This window comes from Blennius ocellaris, assembly GCF_963422515.1.
Source record: "Blennius ocellaris genome assembly, chromosome: 6".
Taxonomy (NCBI): Eukaryota; Metazoa; Chordata; class Actinopteri; order Blenniiformes; family Blenniidae; genus Blennius; species Blennius ocellaris.
In genome coordinates this window covers 625479-648809 of record NC_137655.1, presented here as the reverse complement: position 1 = coordinate 648809, position 23331 = coordinate 625479, and the positions used below count along the sequence as shown (strand labels likewise).

Here is a 23331-nt window from a genome sequence, read left to right as displayed (position 1 = left end):
GAGCCTGCAGGAGATTGAGAAGGGACAACACCGGGCCCCAAACCCCAGCACAGGCCACCAAAACCCCCCAAGACCCCCCCCCCCCAGACCCCAGAGGTCAAAGCTAGAAGGACCAACATGAGTGTGACTTACTATTGTCTGAATTCCCATATCTGTCAGTGTGGGTGAGTGACTAATATTTGACTTTCTAGAGTTTGTTTTGGCGGTTTGCTTATTGCTCTTGTGTCATCCCCGAGGTCTCTACAGCTCCGATGGGGAAAGGGGTGTTGTTTTGGTTGTTGTGATTTGCTGCGTTTTATGTTGAGTTGTTGCTGTGGTTGTGCTGATATTGTGTTGTATTGTGCTGTTATTGTGTTGTGTTGTTGTACTGTTATTGTGTTGTGTGGCTGTAGCTGCGGGTGCCACCCACCTGGTGTCTATTTGCGCTGAGGTTGTTGGTGAGGGGAGTGATGGCGTGGACTGGATGTGGCTCCGCCTCGGACAGCTTGTCTGAGTGACGTAGCGGCGGAGGCCTGGTGGTGGTGCAGATGCCCTGCTCTGATTGGCTTGGCTGCGAGAACACAGGTGTGTGAGAGGTGTGACAGACTGCGTAGGTTTGATAAGTGTTAACGCTCACCGATTTGAGCCGATTGTCCTCTCCGGGAAACGTTCTTGCAGCGAACGGCCTCTTTGATGTGATCCACCTCCTGCTGATAGCGTTTGCGATCCCTCACCGCCGACTCCTTGGCGTTCCTCAGGGCAGTCTCCAGAGCTTTCACTCGTTCTGCTGTTGCCCGCAGACGCTTTTCCAGTTTTGGAAGCTCACAACGAAGGTCCGCATTGTCTCGAACAAGCTGTTGATCCGAAAGTTTCACAAACATCTCTAAAAAGTTTCACTCATCTTCGCTCGTTCTCCATGACAATATGGCGCCACCTTGGCGTGGGCGGCTGTATCATCACAGCTTTTCTCGGCCGTGCCAAAAAGAAATCAATGTGAAAAATACAGTAATTATATGTGACTTTGTTATTCCTGCAGACCGGGCACTCCCGCTTTTCTGGAAGCCCGTCATCAGCAAAAACTCTGATGGTGCTGTGGAGGAGGAGCAGTTTGCTGTGTCGTCTTGAAAGACGGTGTTAATAACAAAATGTCTGCAAGAAGGGCCAGCCGGCCAGCCAAGCGCTCATCCAGTCACCACCGCCGACCCGCCTTCCACTCAACAGCAGACACCGCCCCCGAGCTTCTAACGACAGGGAGCGGGGGGGTATGGCGACTGCTCCCCCAGCCCTGGGCAGAGCGCTGTTCACAATTAAAAAAAACTTGAAAAACAATTGAATTAACTGTTGTTTCTGTATTTTTGCACCTACTGCAAAATATCACATTTCATCAAGTCGTGAGGTTTGTTTTTTGTTAAGACCCCACATGTTTGTAAAAGGGTGTGCTCTTCTATTAGGCAGTGCTCTTTTGTTGGGAACTTTATGGTATTTCTATTGACTCCCCTCTGAAATACATGTTGGCCCGTGCAATACTTATTGTGAGTTGGTCAGAGCAAAGACGCTCAATACACTGAGAACAATGTCAAACCTGCCTGTTGTAGACACATAAGCATTGAGTGTGGGGAGGTTAGTGACCTGTTTGTGGACTCTGCCAAGTTGTTCCAGATTGTTCTCTAAGAAGATGATCCTCTGCCTCTGAGCAAGGCTTCCACCGGCCTCGTCACCGTTCTCTGAAATCTGCAAGAGCACAAACACCTTCCATTGGAGGGCCTCAATGTTCCCACATGTTCAATCACCACAAAGTGATCAAAATGGTCAATTTTGCTGACCAATGTGAAAACAAACAGGAAGCCAAGAAACAGAGCAGCATGTTTGATGGCAGTTTTAAGCTCAGATGGGTTCAGACAGCAAAAGCCAAGAGGTGAGGTTCAAACTGAGCTGTGGAGAAGAGTCCTCTCAACTGTTGGTTCCTTACCTGCTGCACCCGAGTGCCCATGTCCTGGATGAAGAGCTTGCGAAGATTGTTGAGTGTCTGCAGCTCTTTGGCCTGTTGGGTGAAAGAGAAAAGTTCTGTGCTGCTGCGACACACAAAACTGAGCTGCTTGTTGAGAATGTCTTACCACAGTGTCTTCTAAACCCTTCAGGTCCTCCTTGGCCTGCTCCCTCTTCTCATGCAGAGACCTGAATCAAAGGAACCAAACATTGAGCAGTAAGAATAGGCCTAACCTAAACTACAAGCAAAGCAGAGAAAAAGAGACTTGCAGGAGTTTCTGGAATTTCTGGTCTTTGGTCAGATTCTCAGCCCTCAGTCTGTCAAAGTCTGCCTGAAGCTTCCTGTTCTCCAGCTGCAGCGCCTGATTCAAGCTAAAAGAGGCAACAAGTCAGACGAGATTGGCCTCGAACACCAAGCCACCGCTCGCCACACACATCTAAAGTGTTGACTCACTCCTTCACTTGTTCAGCGTCTCGATGTTTGTGGTCGATCTCATCTCGGAGTCGACTCAGCTGCTTCTGATGAACGTCTCTGTGGTTTTCCATCTGCTCCTCCAGCGTTCTCTGTGGCACACACCAATCATTATTCCACTGCAACTTCCTACAGTGAGCAAACATCTCCATCCAGCAACTTTTGACCTTCTGCAACACTCTTTTGAGTTTATCAGTCAGTTCATCGGTGTAGTTTTGATGTCACTTTTATCGTCATTGTTGGGGAGCTTGTTTTTTTCAGCAGCAGGTAGTCTTATATTCAACCAGTGTTATTGAACAGCTTTGGAGCTTTGCTTGCTTTGGAGCATTTTGATTGACTGTTGTTTCCTTCGGTTGGGGCCAGGGTGTATTTATTTAGTTATTGATTTGTATGTATGCATGTATGAATTTGACCAACCTTTTGAAAAAACTACTAAACCAAATTGCATGAAATCTTTCGGGATGATTTGTCATCATCTGAGGACCAATTCATCAGATGTTGGGACGTTATCGTATAACGGTTTTCGAATAAATCTAGAAAAACCCTGAAAAAATGTCCCATACAAAAAAGATGGGAGAGGCACCTCATGGAGGAGATTAATGAGAACATTGTTTAATGGGAACATTATTTTGATAGAAACATTGTTTTGATGGGAACATTATTTTAATTGATTTTAATAAAAACATTGTTTTAATGAGAACACTGTTTATGGGGGAAGTTTTCAATTTTGGGAAGAGATTAAACATGTTTACCTTCATCTCCACAGCATCCTTTAGCCTGCTCATGTGTTCTTTCTCTTTGTCCATCACTGTAACCTCATGCATTTGTCCTGAACACACACACACACACACACACACACACACACACACACACACACACACACACACACACACACACACACACACACACACACACACACACACACACACACACACACACACACACACACACACACACACACACACACACACACAGTCCAGTGTTACTTGTGGGGCCACTAAAAATCCACCGACTCATTCTGCTTGGTTGTTGTTTGGTGTAGTGTCGGCAGGAGGTGTCAGGAGGAGGCAGGAGGAGTAAGGAGGAGTCAGGAGGAGTGAGGAGTTGTCAGGAGGTGTCAGGAGTTATCAGTAGGAGTAAGGAGGAGTCAGGAGTTATCAGTAGGAGTAAGGAGGAGTCAGGAGTTGTGATGAGGAGTAAGGAGGTGTCAGGAGGAGTGAGGAGGAGTCAGGAGTCATCAGTAGGAGTAAGGAGGAGTCAGGAGTTATCAGTAGGAGTAAGGAGGAGTCAGGAGTTATCAGTAGGAGTAAGGAGGAGTCAGGAGTTGTGATGAGGAGTAAGGAGGTGTCAGGAGGAGTGAGGAGTTATCAGTAGGAGTAAGGAGGAGCCAGGAGGAGTGAGGAGTTGTCAGGAGGTGTCAGGAGTTATCAGTAGGAGTAAGGAGGAGTCAGGAGTTGTGATGAGGAGTAAGGAAGTGTCAGGAGGAGTCAGGAGTTATTAGTAGGAGTAAGGAGGAGTCAGGAGGAGTGATGAGGAGTAAGGAAGTGTCAGGAGGAGTCAGGAGTTATTAGTAGGAGTAAGCAGGAGTCAGGAGGAGTGATGAGGAGTAAGGAGGTGTCAGGAGGAATCAAGAGTTATCAGTAGGAGTAAGGAGGAGTCAGGAGGAGTAAGGAGGATTCAGGAGGTGTGGTCCCACCTTGAGCGTGCAGCTTGGCGACCTCCTCCACCAGAGCATCTTGACTCTCCTCCAGCTGCCTCTTCTTCTGCTCCACCTTCTGCAGGTCTTCTGTCATTGAACCCAGTTTGGCCTGGAGCTGCACCAACAACATCCAAGTTAGGGTGTCTACTGGGAGCATTACTCCTCACCCTCATCCCCACCCCCACCCTCACCCCCAGGGTGAAAGAACCAGGAAAGTACCTGGAAGCGGGGACATAGTGGACAGGCATCAATAGTGATTGAACTCCAGATCCACTCTTACTTTTGAGGGAAGAGACCCGTTGGACCTGACAACCATGGTCACCTTTGTGGTGTTTGGGTACCTGTGTGACCTTTGTGGTGTTTGGGTACCTGTGTGACCTTTGTGGTGTTTGGGTACCTGTGTGACCTTTGTGGTGTTTGGGTACTGTGTGACCTTTGTGGTGTTTGGGTACTGTGTGACCTTTGTGGTGTTTGGGTACTGTGTGACCTTTGTGGTGTTTGGGTACTGTGTGACCTTTGTGGTGTTTGGGTACTGTGTGACCTTTGTGGTGTTTGGGTACCTGTGTGACCTTTGTGGTGTTTGGGTACCTGTGTGACCTTTGTGGTGTTTGGGTACCTGTGTGACCTTTGTGGTGTTTGGGTACTGTGTGACCTTTGTGGTGTTTGGGTACCTGTGTGACCTTTGTGGTGTTTGGGTACTGTGTGACCTTTGTGGTGTTTGGGTACCTGTGTGACCTTTGTGGTGTTTGGGTACTGTGTGACCTTTGTGGTGTTTGGGTACTGTGTGACCTTTGTGGTGTTTGGGTACTGTGTGACCTTTGTGGTGTTTGGGTACCTGTGTGACCTTTGTGGTGTTTGGGTACCTGTGTGACCTTTGTGGTGTTTGGGTACTGTGTGACCTTTGTGGTGTTTGGGTACTGTGTGACCTTTGTGGTGTTTGGGTACTATGTGACCTTTGTGGTGTTTGGGTACCTGTGTGACCTTTGTGGTGTTTGGGTACCTGTGTGACGAGCAGCTGGCAGGAGCCCAGCTCCTTCTCCGTGGCCTCCACCCGGCAGCTCTTCTCCATCAGGCTGGTGTTCAGCTGTTTGCTGCGGCTCACCACAGACCTGACTTCTGATTTCATCTTGCTGATGTGGAGACGAGCTGTGGTGAACTCCTCCTCCATCGTCCCGCTCATCTCCGTCATCTGAGGGGAGGAGAGGAGCACACACTGAATCTGAGTGGGACAGCTGCTGGCAGCGAGGGAAGGAGGGAGGGAGGTAGAGGTAGAGGGAGGGAGAGCGAGAGGTAGAGGGAGGGACGGAGGGAGGGTGGGAGACACACTGAAATTGATTGGACAGCTGCTGGAAGCAAGGGAGGGAGGGCGGGAGAGAGGTACAGAGAGAGGGAGAGAGGTAGAGGAAGAAGGAGAGAGGGACGGACACAATGGAACTGAGTAGGACAACTGGTGGGAGCGAGGTAGGGAGGTCGAGAGAGAGGTAGAGGGATAGAGGGGGGAGGGAGAGAGAGGGACAGAGGTAGAGGGATAGAGGGGGGGAGGGAGGAACACACTGGAACTGAGGGGGACAGCTGCTGGGAGGGAGGGACAATCAGACACAGACAGACCGTCCGGAGCTCTGTGGTTCCTAGTAGATGTCCAATGTCTCCCAGGTCTCGGAGCAGCAGGTTGAGAACGTCTGCGGACCTTCTCTTGTGATGAGAGCTGAGCTCCTGCAGAGCTGAGAGCTCCTTCTGGGCAGCTTCCAGATGTTTCTACACACACACACCAGGAAGAGAGTCATCCACTGGCTCTCTCACTACCATCCTCTGGCTCTCTCTGGTTCTCTCACTACCATCCTCTGGCTCTCTCTGGTTCTCTCACTACCATCCTCTGGCTCTCTCACTACCATCCTCTGGCTCTCTCTGGTTCTCTCACTACCATCCTCTGGCTCTCTCACTACCATCCTCTGGCTCTCTCACTACCATCCTCTGGCTCTCTCTGGTTCTCTCACTACCATCCTCTGGCTCTCTCACTACCATCCTCTGGCTCTCTCTGGTTCTCTCACTACCATCCTCTGGCTCTCTCACTACCATCCTCTGGCTCTCTCACTACCATCCTCTGGCTCTCTCTGGTTCTCTCACTACCATCCTCTGGCTCTCTCACTACCATCCTCTGGCTCTCTCACTACCATCCACTGGCTCCCTCACTACCATCCTCTGGCTCTCTCTGGTTCTCTCACTACCATCCTCTGGCTCTCTCACTACCATCCTCTGGCTCTCTCTGGTTCTCTCACTACCATCCTCTGGCTCTCTCACTACCATCCACTGGCTCTCTCACTACCATCCTCTGGCTCTCTCTGGCTCTCTCACTACCATCCACTGGCTCTCTCGCTACCATCCACTGGCTCTCTCACTACCATCCTCTGGCTCTCTCACTACCATCCTCTGGCTCTCTCACTACCATCCACTGGCTCTCTCACTACCATCCTCTGGCTCTCTCTGGCTCTCTCACTACCATCCTCTGGCTCTCTCACTACCATCCACTGGCTCTCTCACTACCATCCACTGGCTCTCTCACTACCATCCTCTGGCTCTCACTACCATCCTCTGGCTCTCTCTGGCTCTCTCACTACCATCCTCTGGCTCTCTCTGGCTCTCTCACCACCATCCTCTGGCTCTTTCTGGCTCTCTCACCACCATCCTCTGGCTCTCTCATTACCATCCTCGGGTTCTCTCGTCACCATTCTTGAGCTCTCTCTCACCACCATCCTCGGGCTCTCTCACCTTCATCCTCAGGGAGGGTCTCACCATTTTGTCTGCCAGCTCTCCAGTCAACTGTTGGTTGCAGCGGTTCTGATTCTCCACCTCCAGGCTCTTGTGGTCATAGTTGACTGCCAGCTCTTCCAGCGCCTGCAGCACCTCCTTCACCTCTACCTTTGCTGAGTCGCTGTCACTCTGAAGCCGAGACAGCTCGTCCTGCAGCTGCTCGTAGTCCTGATGGCTTGATGAGAGCAGCTGGAAATGGAGGTGTACGTTACCAGGTGACGAGCTGACCAATGACGTGAGAGCAGCGGAGACTGACCTCGTCCTGATCGGCCAGCTGCTGCTGGAGCTCCTCGCAGGTCTGGCTGTGCTGGTTGATCTCATCATCCTGAAACATGGACACAGGTCATGATATGTCTGCTGGGGTCGTTAGAACAGGGGTCAGCACCTTGTGGCTCCTCAGCCCCCTTGTGGTGGCTCCTTGACACTCTAGGAAGTTTTTGTCCACAAACATTTTGCTTACATTTTGATTGTATTTGCATACCCCACTGGTTTGAAGAATTTCTCAAATTAAGGGTAAAAACAGCAAAATATAGAATATATAATATAGGACAAAATAGCTACAACTACTCAAGCATTAATTATTTTTATATATAATAGTTTAAAAAATATTAAAATGAATACATTTGTAAAGAAAACAGGAAAATAGGTAAACAAAAAAGAAAAAGAAAAGAGGAAGAAATAAAAGGAAAAAAGGGGAAACAGAAAAAAGTTGCAAAGGACCTACAGGATAAGTGGTAGGGTCATCTGTCCTATAGGGTTGGTGTGTTATATCCTACAGGGTCATCTGTCCTACAGAGTAAGGGTTAGGGTCATCTGTCCTTCAGGGTAGGGTCAGGGTCATCTGTCCTACAGGGTCGGGTCATTTTCCGACAGAGTTAGGGTTAGGGTCATCTGTCTTACAGGGTCCGGGTAATCCCTCCTACAGGGTCAGGGTCATCTGTCTTACAGAGTCAGGGTGATCTGTCCTCGAGGGTTAGGGTCATCTGTCCTTCAGGGTAGGGTCAGGGTCATCTGTCCTACAGGGTCGGGTCATTTACCGACAGAGTTAGGGTTAGGGTCATCTGTCTTACAGGGTCCGGGTAATCCCTCCTACAGGGTCAGGGTCATCTGTCTTACAGAGTCAGGGTGATCTGTCCTCGAGGGTTAGGGTCAGGGTCATCTGTTCTACAATTAGGGTTAGGGTCATTTGTCGTACAGAGTCAGGGTAAAGGTCATCTGTCCTATAGGGTTATGGTCATCTGTCCTACAGGGTCAGGGTCATCTCTCCTACAGGGTTAGGGTCATATGTCCTACAGGGTCAGGGACTAGGATCATCTGCCCAAAAGGGTCAGTGTCATCTGCCCTACAGGGTTAGGGCTAGGGTCATTGGTCCTACAAGTAGTACTCACCTTGTCGTCCAGCTGCTGATAAAGGTCAGAGATGAGTGTCTCGTACTGCGTTTTCTCCTCTTCAGAAAGAGGGATGGGGGTCGGAGCCACGTTCGCTGTCATCGTGTCACCACTGCTCTTCCTGTTCCTGCTGCTCAGCTGCTCCTCCACTGGAACAGACTCACCTGCAAACATTTATGCAGATTATCTCCACAGTCAACGCCATGTTTCAGCTCTAAGCCCATACCTAGCAGAAGCATGTAGAATTTATTTTTTAAAGGATTCCGTGTGGCTCGGCCTCTAAGAGATTCACTTCCTGTATAAAATCCTCATCAACTCCATCATCCTGTCAGGGGTCGAGGGGGTGGAGCCTATTTACATTGGAATAATAATCTTTGTCCTGATTTTGAACATTTTCTGTAAACTAAAGCTGTTATTCAAATGGAATAAATATCTTTTTTGTTTGGTAATAGATTCCTGATGAACTGGTTCCATCCACAGCCTCAGTTATGTCCACAATGGATGTTTCTAAAAGAAGGAAAACTATGATAGTTCAACTCTTCAACAGCATTGCTCCATTGTTTCCTCCTCACCTTTCCTCCAGCGCTTCAACTCGTTCTCCAGTTTCTGGATGATTCCACTAAGAGTGCGACTCTTCTCTTTCTCCTTCTCGTACTTCTTTTTCCACTCCTCAGCAGTCAACTCCAGATTCACAGACACCGTGTTTTTAATGGTTTTAGCTCTGAAAAGAGAGAATCGGGTCTGATGAAGCTCCACAACCTCGATCAAAAACTGTGAGTCCGACAATAAGAGTCCGAGAATAACAGTCCCGACACTGAGAGTCCAACACTGAGGGCCGACAGAGTCCGACACTGAGAGTCCGATACCGAGAGTCCGACACTGAGAGTGCGATACCGAGAGTCCGACACTGAGGGTTGACACGAAGTCTGACACAGAGTCCTACACTGAGAGTCCGACACAAGATTATGACAATAAGAGCCCGACACTGTGAGTCTTGATCTTGTCTTCATACCAGTACAGCTTAAAAAAGTGATTTCTAAAGGATAGTTCTCTGTGGGGGTTTCTGGTGAAGGAGCTGACTGGATCCAAGTGGTTCCTCAACCAGCGTCATGGTCTCTCTGCTTCGATGTGGTGTTGGTCTCTGGTCACATGATGCCTCATTACAGTTATGGCGCTTTTCCACGAGTACCTACTCAGTCTGACTCTACACAGCTTTGTTCTCCATTATAATATACAGTAGTTCCACCGTGGCAGAGGTAGAGTCGTCAGAGCTTTTCCCCGTCATGCACAAGTAATCCCATTGATAGAATCTGTATCTTCTGATGTAGAGCCTCGTGTATCTGAAGGGCAGAGCAACAACTCCGTGTTACACAGGAGTTGGTATTAATACTATAAAATGTGGATTGTTAAGATCGTGTTTTATTGTCAAGATATGCGTCACTGTCTGGTGTTTCGGTTTCACTGTTGCCCCTGTTGACTGATGACTTCTGCCATCAGCCGTTAGCTGCAACTGATGTTAAAATAAGACAAACAAGCAAAACGATACTTTAAACTTGAATGTAAACGCAGTTAAACAGCATTTGCCAGGACTGCTACGGACTCTTAACATCTGCCATGATGAGAGCCACTTGAAGAAGCCGGTCAACAGCTAACAGGGAAGCCAGTTAATCACTCCACCTCTTGAATCCTCTGGTTGACTCGTAGCGGGTCGCTCTCGCTCCTAAACCCTCTGGTCGCTCTAGCGCCTGAACCCTCTGGTCATTCTAGCTACTGAATCCTCTGGTCAGCAGGTTGCTCTAGCTACTGAATTCTCTGATCAGCATGTCGCTCTAGCTCCTGACTCCTCTGGTAGCGAGTCGCTCCAGCTCCTAACTCCTCTCGTCTCGACCAGACAGAGAAACGTCTGCAGATCGTTGTTGCTCCACGGGGTTGATTTCTGAACGCCTGTCTATGTTTATGAGTGTTCTGGTTTGTAATTGGGTTTTAAAAATGGCGACGTAAAAGAGATGCTCTCCTCAGACACTCATCTGTGTTGTGACACCCCGGCCAATCAACAGCCAGCTACCTGCCACATAGTCTATTGGCCTCAGCTTGCTTAGAACCGTGGTCAAGGAGAAACTATGAAAGTACCTGGTACCAGGTATAAACACGGAATGGAAAAGCCTAAAAGGTGAGCCAGGTTGACAGTTGAGCCTATACAAACCGAATCAGGCCAGGCCGAGCCGAGCCGAGTCACGTCGAGTCAGGCCGAGCAGAGTCGGTTTGAGCCAGGTCAAGCTGAGCTTGGCCGAGCCGAGCCAAGCTGGACTGGGCCGAGCCCAGACGAGTCAGACCGAGTCGGGCCAAGCCAGGCTTGGCCGAGCCAAGCTGGGCTGACCAGAGCCGAACCAAGCCAGGCCGAGGAGGTATTAGCGGAAAAGCACCATTAGGTCACACAGAGTTATGTCTGGCTTCAGCTTTGTGGGAGATATTTGCAAAAGGGTGAAGGCTGTTGGTTCAGCACCTCTGGCCAAACATGAGCGTGGACTTGGTCTCGGCCTCATTGTAGACGGATGGCGAGCAGCAGATGATGATGGTGGTGCGACAGTTTCCTCCCAGAGAGTCCTGCAGGATCCGGGTCATCTTACTGTCTCGGTACGGGACATGACATTTCTACAAACACACGTTTTAACTGGTGAACTTCCTGTGATGTATTCAACAACACAACCAAGTGCATGCCGAGAGACTCCCCAACAGGATGACCTGAGCACTGATCAGAAAAGGAGAGGCTTTACATTGCTTTAATATTACATTAGTTCTCTACCACATAAGTTCAATATTGCATCACTTCACTATTACATCACTATACTATTACATTACTTTACCATTACATTACAATAATGAGAAAACTTTATTGTGTAGTTTTCAGCGATTCCATTTTAATATTCCATCATTTTTATTATTTTGTGGAATTCTTATACTTACACATCATATTATTCTGGGCATACAAATGTTGAAGTGAATAAATGTGGTTCTCATAGGAAAGCATGAGGACATGAATGAATGTGGTTCTCATAGGAAAGCCTGAGGATATGAATGAATGTGGTTCTCATAGGAAAGCCTGAGGATATGAATGAATGTGGTTCTCATAGGAAAGCCTGAGGATATGAATGAATGTGGTTCTCATAGGAAAGCCTGAGGATATGAATGAATGTGGTTCTCATAGGAAAGCATGAGGACATGAATGAATTTGGTTCTGAAAGGAAAGTATGAGGACATGATCACATGAATGAGAGGATGAGAGAACTCACCCTTCCTTCGCTCAGTGCTGCGATGACATTCCCCAGAGCTGACAGCGACTTGTTGATGTTTTTGGCTTCGTCCAACACGGCACCTTCTGCTCCGGTTTTGCTCACCTGGAGATCAGAAACCACCAAACTAAATACCAACCAGGAAAAAGCAGATGTATTGATCCCACATGGGGACTTCACTAGTCAATACAAGTCAGAGTGCACATCCATACAAAAACGGCATATGTATATTATCTACGTGTCAAACGGAGGATTTTCCACATTACAGTTTTCTTAACATGAAATGGTTCCTGTGTTGGGTCAGACTTAGGGTTAGGCTTTGGTGGGGGTTAGGCTTTGGTGAAGGTTAGGCTTAGGTGAAGGTTAGGATTAGTTTTCGGCTTAGGCTTCCGTACCCTAACCTGTACCATAGCAATCCCACGGCGCAGCAGATCAGCTCAGTTTGACAACTGTTGATTAATTTTCTAAAAATCTCAGATGGTATCCGGCCAATTGGACTTGAATGTCCATAATAATAATTGTTTGTGTCAGTGGATGTTTGTAGTGTGTGGTTGGAGAGTGCCAGGAGGGCCCAGCGTGACCTTCTCGCTGCCTGCCAGGTCCACCAAGTACAGTTTCCCTGACAACTTCAGCTCCGTCTCCACATTCTCCTGCTTGATGTTGATTAGGAAGATGCTGTGACTCCGAGAGCTGTGTTCATTCATGTCTGGAAGAGAAACGTGAAGAAAAAGCCCCAACATAAAGAAACAGCCCCAAAAAGAAGAAACAGCCCGGACATGAAGAAACATCCCCAACTTGAAGAAGAGAGAATAGGAGCTTCGGCAGGAGCTTCAGCAGGAGCTCCTCCTCTCTCTTCAAGTTGGGGCTGTTGTTACTGAGAGGAGCGTCTGCACCTCATCGGAACACCATAGTATACAATCTGCGGCTCCTGAGACTGAGTTAGGTATAGGTATGTATTGCCTTAAGCCCCGTCTCCACCGCACAGAAAGTACCAGCCTAGACGGGTTTAAACCGCTCCGGCTCGCGTCTCACGACATGTAAAGCAGTCTAAACCACTCTAGACCGCTCCAAAGGCGACCGCTTTTCCGCTACCCATCCGTTGGGGTACCAGGACCACGGAATGGGTCTGAGCTTGAGCTGCTGTCTGCTGATTGGTCAGTGATTTACTACACGCCCTCAATATTTTAATGTGCTGGCTGGATGAAGCCTCTGCTGTCAGTGTGGTCAGCTGTGCTCTGGTTGTTTTTATTTTCCTTTTCTTTTCTTTGCTGCTCAACTTTAGTGTTTGTTGTGAAAGAGCGGACTTGAGGCAGGGGGAGACCGGGGGGAGGGACTTTGCATCGCGTTGGAGTTTTCTGTTTGCAGCATAGCGCTCGCCGTGGCGCTGATGTGCGTCCGTGACACCGGAGTCTGGAGCTTTCGTCTCCGGCGCTGACCGCTCCGCTTTCCAGAGGCGGTCAGCGTTCTGTTCAGCGGCGCTTTATCGCGGGGACAGACCGCGGAAGCGATGAAAAGTAGCTCGGAGCTCGGAGCTCGGAGCTCGGAGCTCGGAGCTCGGCGCCTCCGTGTTCCGGCGCTGCGCTGTGCGGCGCTGCGCTGTGCGGCGCGGCGCTGCGCTGCGGCGCCGGAGTGGAAAACCTCCTGGGTTTTGAGCAGAAAGCTCAGACTCCCGTGTCTGTGCCTCAACCAATCGGGGGGAACGCTCCGGCCACTTGCCCCGCACCCGAGCGCTCGAGTGCGAGGCAAGTCGCTGGCCAAGCGGCCGAGCGACTCGCTCTCTCAAAACAAACACGGAAGTTGCGCTGCAGCTCTCCACTGCAAAAAATGACTGCTGCAAAAAATAACTTTTTTTTTTTTCCGCTGCAAAAAATAACAGTGCAAAGTGGAGAATTTAAACAACAACAGAGGATTCATAAGATCTACATCTGACGACGTTCTTTTCTGTTATAATGTCACATTTCTGCGGAGCTCATAAGCCCCGCCCACTTTTCATGCTCCTCTCTGCTGTGGAGACACGACCCAAAATTTCGGTCGGGGTTGTGCTTCCGAACTGCTCCGAACCGCTCCGCTCCGCCCCGGCACTTGTGTGCGGTGGAGACGGGGCTTTAGTAGAATGTACCGTACATACTGTAGTAGAAGTAGCATACTTGTGATACTAAGAGTAATAGTAGAAGTAGCATTAGTAGTAGTAGTAGTAATACTGCCAGCAGTAGTGTTAGTACTCACTGGTGACAGCGACGTGTCTGTTAGCTTTTCCCTCATCAATGACGTCCATCACTTCTTCAGGACTGGAAACAAAACGCTCGGTGCAGCCCTGACAAGTACACACAAGTACACACATCAGTAGAGTACTGACACATACACATATCAGAAGTTAGAGTACTGACAAGTACACACAGCAGTAGTCAGCATACTGATAAGTACAAACAGCAGTTGCCAGTTTAATTTCAGTTGTAGTAATACAAAGCAGCAAACAAGAAGATTACCACAAAAACTGAAGCAGAAGACCCTCTCTACCTACTGAGTCCCCCAGTGTTTCCAGGCCATGCTGCTTCATACCTTCACAAAAGGAACTCTGTTCTTGTCCTCGTGGACGGCCAGGTTGATCTTTGACACTGAAACAGAAGATTGAAAAGAGCTTGAATCGTTTCCACTAATAGCTTTAAAGAGAAAGAGGTGGAAGGTTCTTCTCACCATCGAGCAGATCTCTGATCTTATCCAGATAGATCTCAAAGTAAGACACCTAGAGAGAGAGAAACAAGGAGAGAGAGAAAGAGAGAGACAGAGAGAGCAAAAGAGAAAGAGAGAGGGAGAGAACGAGAGCATTACAATACACAAACAACAGACTTTTTGGTGAAAAATTAAGAGATACACCCCTTCCATGAGAGTTCTTCAGCTGTTTCCTTACAGAACCAAACTGGACCAAACTGCACAAAAACTGAACCAAACTGGACCAAGACTGAACCAAACTGGACTAAAACTGAACCAAACTGCACTAAAACTGAACCAAACTGGACCACAACTGAACCAAACTGGACCACAACTGAACCAAACTGGACCAAGACTGCACCAAACTGGACCAAAAATGAACCAAACTGCACTAAAGCTCAACCAAACTAGACTAAATCTGACCAAACTGGACCAAGACTGAACCAAACTGGACCAAGATTGAACCAAACTGGACTAAAACTGAACAAAATTGAACCAAGACTGAACCAAACTGTACCAAAACTGAACCAAACTGGACGAAGACATAACCAAGCTGGACCGAGACAGAACCAAACTGGACTAAAACTGAACCAAACTGAAACAAGAAGGCCATTGCTGGGCTAATCCCCCGCCGGAGGGCTTTATATTTTCTCACAAAGCCAGCTCTAAGGCAGCACACTTGGTACACTAGAGGGTGTTCCATGGGTCCTAGTAGATCATTATGTAGAATCTGAAAGGTCTTCTTCATAAGCTATGTCAAAATACGTCTCCAGAGCCCAAAAGGTGTTTTTATGCACTTAGTGACCCTGTGACCTGATATGCAAATTAGGTCATGGTCACCATGGTGCCCCTTCTCCCCAGGTGGAGTGTCCATGTGTGAAGTTTGGTGACTGTGGGCCCAGGAACTGCTGAGAAATGAGGAGAAATGTTTATATGAAAATACATGTATTGTGCAACCATGACGAGCAAACTTCAGACCCTACCGATCTTCAAGGTCAAGGTCAGGTCACTTGGTGTACTGGAGGTTATCCCTGGAGTGTGTATCATGTGTGTATAAAATTTCAGAGCCCTAGCTCAAAAACCTAGGCCTCCAGAGCCCAAAATGTGTTTTTAAGCACTTCGTGACCCTGTGACCTACTTAATATGCAAATTAGGTCAAGGTCACCATAGTATCCCTTCCCCCTCTGAGATGTATCCACATGGGAAGTTTGGTCACTGTGGGCCCAGGGGTTGCCGAGATATAGGTAGAAACGTTCGAACGGACGGACGGACGGACGGACGGACGTACGGACGTACGTACGTACGTACGGAGACTGTTTCAAGATCCCCCTTCGGGCCCTATCAGCCACGACAGGGGATAATAAATCTGAGAAAACTAGATCAGATATTGCTGGTTTTTGTGTGATGTTTTGTGGCGCTTGTTGATAAAGATTGGAAAATGAGCAAATGGAGACCCAGTGGGTCAGCAAAGGCAGCAGGGGTTTTCTTTGTGATCACGTGATCAGTGACATCACCACCTTAATATGGAACTCAAGGTTCTCGTCCATGGAGTAGATGTGGTCGAAGATATCTGTGGCGATGCGAGGGATGATTCCCATGAGACGGGGGTCATGAAGCGTCCCCTGAAACACACAACACAATTAACAATCAAGCACACACACACACACACACACACACACACACACACACACACACACACACACACACACACACCTCCATGGTGTGGGTCTTCCCTGATGATGTTTGTCCATAAGCAAAGATGGTCCCGTTGTAGCCTCCTAACACATCTGCAAGACAACACAGTTGTTTGTTTGTTTGTTTGTGGTCATGTCCTCCGCTCTCACACAAACGTCCTCCAGGGAGGAGCTGGGTGACACTCTGCCGTCAAGGGGACAATGAAAAGCAATGAGTCCAAAAAAAATTCCAGACTTTAGGGAAATGAGGACCACCAAAGAACTGGTTCTTTTTCCACCGTTAATGGAGCCAAGTGAGAACCACGTCATTGCATCACTCCAAAAGCACTGACAGTGACCGTAGAAGAACCAGGAGACGGACTGTAACAGTGGTTTGGTCCAGGAACCAGGAGACGGACTCCCCACAGTTCAATGGGTCAGGGTCAGGGTCAGGTCATGGTCATGGTCACAGTCAGGGTCAGGGTTATGGTCAGGGTCAGGGTCACAGTCAGGGTCAGGGTCAGGGTCAGGGTCAGGGTCATGGTCATGGTCACAGTCAGGGTCAGGGTCAGGGCCAGGGTCATGGTCACAGTCAGGGTCAGGGTCAGGGTCAGGGTTATGGTCAGGGTCAGGGTCAGGGTCAGGGTCACAGTCAGGGTCAGGGTCAGGGTTATGGTCACAGTCAGGGTCAGGGTCAGGGTTATGGTCACAGTCAGGGTCAGGGCCAGGGTCAGGGCCAGGATCAGGGTCAGGGTCAGGGTCAGGGTCAGGGCCAGGGTCACAGTCAGGGTCAGGGTCAGGGCCAGGGTCATGGTCACAGTCAGGGTCAGGGTTATGGTCAAGGTCAGGGTCAGGGTCAGGGTCAGGGTCAGGGTTATGGTCACAGTCAGGGTCAGGGTCAGGGTTATGATCACAGTCAGGGTCAGGGCCAGGGTCATGGTCACAGTCAGGGTCAGGGTCAGGGTTATGGTCAGGGTCAGGGTCAGGGTCAGGGTCAGGGTTATGGTCACAGTCAGGGTCAGGGTTATGGTCACAGTCAGGGTCAGGGTCAGGGTTATGGTCACAGTCAGGGTCAGGGCCAGGGTCAGGGTCAGGATCAGGATCAGGGTCAGGGTCAGGGTCATGGTCATGGTCACAGTCAGGGTCAGGGTCAGGGCCAGGGTCATGGTCACAGTCAGGGTCAGGGTTATGGTCAGGGTCAGGGTCAGGGTCACAGTCAGGGTCAGGGTCAGGGTTATGGTCACAGTCAGGGTCAGGGTCAGGGTCATGGTCACAGTCAGGGTCAGGGTCAGGGTTATGGTCAGGGTCAGGGTCACAGTCACAGTCAGGGTCATGGTCACAGTCAGGGTCAGGGTTATGGTCACAGTCAGGGTCAGGGTCAGGGTCAGGGTCAGGGTCAGGGTCACAGTCACAGTCAGGGTCAGGGTCAGGGTCAGGGTCAGGGCCAGGGTTATGGTCAGGGTCAGGGTCACAGTCAGGGTCAGGGTTATGGTCACAGTCAGGGTCATGGTCACAGTCAGGGTCAGGATCATGGTCATGATCAGGGTCATGGTTACTGACCTCTGACGATCTGCTTGGCGCAGGTATCGTACACCTGGACTTGTTCACTGTGTGGTGGAAGGACTCGGTCAAAGACGTACGGTTTCCCCTAAAGAGAAGAAAGAAGGATTAATGAAGCCTCGGTTTATTTCCAGAAAGGAGAGAGTCTCTCCCTGAACTCCTCTGATTCGGGGGTCTGGGTGTGCTTCTGAATAGTCCCTCCTATCTCCTTTTCCTTAACCCCGTGGATGATGCCACGGGGTTAAGGAAAAGTGTTAGGAGGCTTCCTAAAGGATTTAAGGAAAAGTATTAAGACACTTCCTAAAGGAGTTAAGGAAAGGAGTAGGAGGCTTCCTAAAGGAGTTAAGGAAAAGTATTAAGACACTTCCTAAAGGAGTTAAGGAAAGGAGTAGGAGGCTTCCTAAAGGAGTTAAGGAACGGCGTTAGGAGACTTGGGCTTCAGCAGCTACTTTGAGTAGTAATTTAAACCAGTCACAACCATCCTGTTAATATTGTACTGAGTAGATTATCAGTGTTTACACATTTTTATTATAGTGGTGTCATTTAAAGAGTGATGGTGTGTACATGATATGTACATCAACACTCAATAAATTGGGCCAGAAGACTCTCTCGCAACATCAGTTATCTCAAATTATTTCTGCCTGGATGTCGACCGGGTTTGGAAATGATCACAATTCATTTCTAGCAGCTGTTTCAGGTGGGAGGAGCCAGTAGAAACTCAGAGTTTCCTTTATTAAACCTGCTTCAGGTGAGAGGGGCCAGTAGAAAGTCAGAGTTTCCTCTATTAAACCTGCTTCAGGTGAGAGGAGCCAGTAGAAACTCAGGGTTTCCTCTACTAAACCTGCTTCAGGTGGGAGGAGCCAGTAGAAACTCAGGGTTTCTTCTACTAAACCTGCTTCAGGTGAGAGGAGCCAGTAGAAACTCAGGGTTTCCTCTACAAAACCTGCTTCGGGTGGGAGTAGCCAGTAGAAACTCAGGGTTTCTTCTACTAAACCTGCTTCAGGTGAGAGGAGCCAGTAGAAAGTCAGGGTTTCCTCTACTAAACCTGCCACAGCAGGTTTTGTTTAGAGTATGTTACCATGGTGAGTTAACCCTGAGATGAGCTTCCCTCATTTCAGGGTTAACTTACTCTGAGTTTTCACAAAACCTGCTTAGTGGAATCCCCCCTGAAATGACCCGAGGAGCAGGAGGTCAGAGAAAAACGGCCACTTCCTCAAAATGCTTCCGACACCCCTGCTGCCTCTGACAGCCTCCAATGCCCCTTGCTGCCTCCGACTGCCTCCGTCTACCTCCAATGCCCCCTGCTGCCTCTAACAGCCTCCAATGCCCCCTGCTGCCTCTGACTGCCTCCAATGCCCCCTGCTGCCTCTGACTGCCTCCAATGCCCCCTGCTGCCTCTGACTGCCTCCAACGCCCCCTGCTGCCTCTGACTGCCTCCAATGCCCCCTGCTGCCTCTGACTGCCTCCGACGCCCCCTGCTGCCTCTGACTGCCACCAACGCCCCCTGCTGCCTCCGACTGCCTCCAATGCCCCCTGCTGCCTCCAACGCCTCCTGCTGCCTCTGACGGCCTCCCACGCCCCTTGCTGCCTCTGACGGCCTCCAACGCCCCTTGCTGCCTCTGACTGCCTCCAACGCCCCTTGCTGCCTCTGACTGCCTCCGACGCCCCCTGCTGCCTCTGACTGCCTCCGACGCCCCCTGCTGCCTCTGACTGCCACCAACGCCCCCTGCTGCCTCCGACTGCCTCCAATGCCCCCTGCTGCCTCCAACGCCCCTTGCTGCCTCCGACGGCCTCCAACGCCCCCTGCTGCCTCCGACTGCCTCCAATGCCCCCTGCTGCCTCTGACTGCCTCCGATGCCCCCTGCTGCCTCCAACGCCCCTTGCTGCCTCTGACGGCCTCCAACGCCCCCTGCTGCCTCTGACTGCCTCCGACGCCCCCTGCTGCCTCCGACTGCCTCCGATGCCCCCTGCTGCCTCCAACGCCCCTTGCTGCCTCTGACGGCCTCCAACGCCCCTTGCTGCCTCTGACTGCCTCCGACGCCCCCTGCTGCCTCTGACTGCCTCCGACGCCCCCTGCTGCCTCTGACTGCCACCAACGCCCCCTGCTGCCTCTGACGGCCTCCAACGCCCCTTGCTGCCTCTGACGGCCTCCAACGCCCCCTGCTGCCTCTGACTGCCTCCGACGCCCCCTGCTGCCTCTGACTGCCACCAACGCCCCCTGCTGCCTCCGACTGCCTCCAATGCCCCCTGCTGCCTCCAACGCCTCCTGCTGCCTCTGACGGCCTCCCACGCCCCTTGCTGCCTCTGACGGCCTCCAACGCCCCTTGCTGCCTCTGACTGCCTCCAACGCCCCTTGCTGCCTCTGACTGCCTCCGACGCCCCCTGCTGCCTCTGACTGCCTCCGACGCCCCCTGCTGCCTCTGACTGCCACCAACGCCCCCTGCTGCCTCCGACTGCCTCCAATGCCCCCTGCTGCCTCCAACGCCCCTTGCTGCCTCCGACGGCCTCCAACGCCCCCTGCTGCCTCCGACTGCCTCCAATGCCCCCTGCTGCCTCTGACTGCCTCCGATGCCCCCTGCTGCCTCCAACGCCCCTTGCTGCCTCTGACGGCCTCCAACGCCCCTTGCTGCCTCTGACTGCCTCCAACGCCCCCTGCTGCCTCTGACTGCCTCCGACGCCCCCTGCTGCCTCCGACTGCCTCCGATGCCCCCTGCTGCCTCCAATGCCCCTTGCTGCCTCTGACGGCCTCCAACGCCCCTTGCTGCCTCTGACTGCCTCCAACGCCCCCTGCTGCCTCTGACTGCCTCCGACGCCCCCTGCTGCCTCTGACTGCCACCAACGCCCCCTGCTGCCTCTGACGGCCTCCAACGCCCCTTGCTGCCTCTGACGGCCTCCAACGCCCCTTGCTGCCTCTGACTGCCTCCAACGCCCCCTGCTGCCTCTGACTGCCACCAACGCCCCCTGCTGCCTCCGACTGCCTCCAATGCCCCCTGCTGCCTCCAACGCCCCTTGCTGCCTCTGACGGCCTCCAACGCCCCTTGCTGCCTCTGACGGCCTCCAACGCCCCTTGCTGCCTCCGACTGCCTCCAATGCCCCCTGCTGCCTCTGACTGCCTCCGATGCCCCCTGCTGCCTCCAACGCGCCTTGCTGCCTCTGACTGCCTCCGATGCCCCCTGCTGCCTCCAACGCGCCTTGCTGCCTCTGACTGCCTCCGATGCCCCCTGCTGCCTCCAACGCGCCTTGCTGCCTCTGACTGCCTCCAATGCCCCCTGCTGCCTCCAACACCCCTGCTGCCTCCAACTGCATCCAATGCTCCCTGCTGCCCCGACACCCCTGCTGCCCCCAACACCCCTGCTTCCTCCGACACCCCTGCGGCCCCCGACACCCCTGCTTCCTCCGACACCCCTGCTGCCCCCGACACCCCTGCTTCCTCCGACACCCCTGCTGCCCCCGACACCCCTGCTTCCTCCGACACCCCTGCTGCCCCCGACACCCCTGCTTCCTCCGACACCCCTGCTGCCCCCGACACCCCTGCTTCCTCCGACACCCCTGCTTCCTCCAACACCCCTGCTTCCTCCGACACCCCTGCTTCCTCCGACACCCCTGCTGCCCCCGACACCCCTGCTTCCTCCGACACCCCTGCTGCCCCCGACACCCCTGCTTCCTCCGACACCCCTGCGGCCCCCGACACCCCTGCTTCCTCCGACACCCCTGCTGCCCCCGACACCCCTGCTTCCTCCAACACCCCTGCTTCCTCCGACACCCCTGCTTCCTCCGACACCCCTGCTGCCCCCGACACCCCTGCTTCCTCCGACACCCCTGCTTCCTCCGACACCCTGCTTCCTCCGACACCCTGCTTCCTCCGACACCCTGCTTCCTCCGACACCCCTGCTGCCCCCGACACCCCTGCTTCCTCCGACACCCCTGCTGCCCCCGACACCCCTGCTGCCCCCGACACCCTGCTTCCTCCGACTGTCTCCAGCACCCTCTGCTGCCCCCGACCGCCTCCGGCACCCATGCTGCCTCCAACACCCCATGCCGCCCCCGACATCCCTGCTGCCCCAGACACCTTTAAAGCAACCATCCTTTAAAGAAACTCTGTTACTGAAACGATCAGGCTAGAAAAAATAGGGGGGGGGGGGGGGGTCACCTGGTGAGCAAGGCAGCATCACGTATTATACATATATTCATATATTACATTTGTTTGTACAATCTGGTAGAAATAGACCAATATACTTACCACCACACACACACACACACACACACACACACACACACACACACACACACACACACACACACACACACACACACACACACACACACACACACACACACACACACACACACACGGGGGTCAGACTCACCCCCACCACCACCGTGTCCTCTCCGTTAAATTTGGGGGTGCTTTTGTCTCCGCGGCTCTGCTCCGCGTCGTTCAGCGGTCTAAAGCGGCACATCACCTTCACCCCGCACAGCCCGCACACCCCGCCCTCCGCTGCCTCCATCACCGCACAAAGACTCACGGGGCGGCTGCGCTCCAGTTCGCTCGGTTCGGTTCAGGTGCAATAGCCTGAGGCTCCGTGCGATCCGCAGGAACGGAGGGATGGAGGAACGGAGCGCTGAGGCACGGAGGGACGGAAGAGCGGAGGGATGGAGGAACGGAGGGATGGAGGAGCGGAGGGATGGAGGAACGGAGCGCTTCCACCTTCCACAAGACCACACTGAAGGAGCGAGTCGCAATGAACTCTGGGACATGAAGTCCTTCCGCTCCTTCTCGGACAACACAACAACAACAATGAAAATAAAATAAAATTGGGAATTAAACATTTGGACAAGCACCCAGGTGTAAACTGACTAAAACAAGTTATCATTTGCAGGCTGCAAAGTTAGTTAGTTCCAGTGTGTGTGTGTGTGTGTGTGTGTGTGTGTGTGTGTGTGTGTGTGTGTGTGTGTGTGTGTGTGTGTGTGTGTGTGTGTGTGTGTGTGTGAGTGAGTGAGTGAGTGAGTGAGTGAGTGAGTGTGTGTGTGTGTGTGTGTGTGTGTGTGTGTGTGTGAGAGAGAGAGAGAGAGAGACGTAAATTCAAGACAATTAAATTGTACTTCTATTGAGACCAATACAACTCTTGCAGAACATGCAGAACCAGACCGAGAAGAGGGGAAACATGCAGAACCAGACTCAGATGAGGAGAAACCTGCAGAACCAGACCGAGAAGAGGGGAAACCTGCAGAACCAGACTCGGATGAGGAGAAACCTGCAGAACCAGATTGAGAAGAGGGGAAACACGCAGAACCAGATTGAGAAGAGGGGAAACATGCAGAACCAGATGAGAGGAAACCTGCAGAACCAGACTCTTAATTTCAACGTGTTTTTTTCCTGATTAAATAAAGGCTAATGAATGAAACAATTCCTGGCTGCTTCGTGTTTGTTTTCTTGCATCTTCCTGGCTGCTTCTTGGCTGTTTCCTGGCTGCTTCCTGGTTTCTTACTGGCTGTTTCCTGGCGGCTTTCTGGTTTCTTCCTGGCTGTTTCCTGACTGCTTCCTGGTTTCTTCCGGGCTGTTTCCCAGTTGCTTCCGGGCTGTTTCCTGGCTGCTTCCTGGTTTCTTCCTGACTGCTTCCTGGTTTCTTCCTGGCTGTTTCCTAGCTGCTTCCTGGTTTTTTCCTGGCTGTTTCCTGGTTTTTTCCTGGCTGTTTCCTGGCTGCTTCCTGGTTTCTTCGTGACTGCTTCCTGGCTGCTTCCTGGTTTCTTCCTGGCTGTTTCCTGA

The 23331-nt window shown here is 51.6% G+C and overlaps 1 protein-coding gene across 1 annotated transcript; it reads right to left on the bottom strand.

Annotated features, from left to right (window-relative positions):
* Positions 1-416: 416 nt before the first annotated feature.
* On the bottom strand, positions 417-22072 carry LOC308131355 (kinesin heavy chain-like; the record flags this gene model as incomplete). Its single annotated transcript, XM_080498083.1, has 25 exons — positions 417-550; positions 617-833; positions 1609-1710; positions 1949-2020; positions 2094-2154; positions 2209-2337; positions 2420-2529; positions 3190-3266; positions 4134-4251; positions 5137-5325; positions 5745-5891; positions 6927-7133; positions 7201-7269; positions 8333-8496; positions 8905-9053; positions 10836-10984; positions 11623-11727; positions 12204-12328; positions 13849-13936; positions 14182-14237; positions 14317-14365; positions 15849-15953; positions 16045-16118; positions 17565-17652; positions 21932-22072. 25 exons carry the CDS (start codon positions 22070-22072, stop codon positions 417-419), a joined length of 2925 nt encoding a protein of 974 aa, XP_080354209.1.
* Between the last annotated feature and the right edge of the window lie 1259 nt (positions 22073-23331).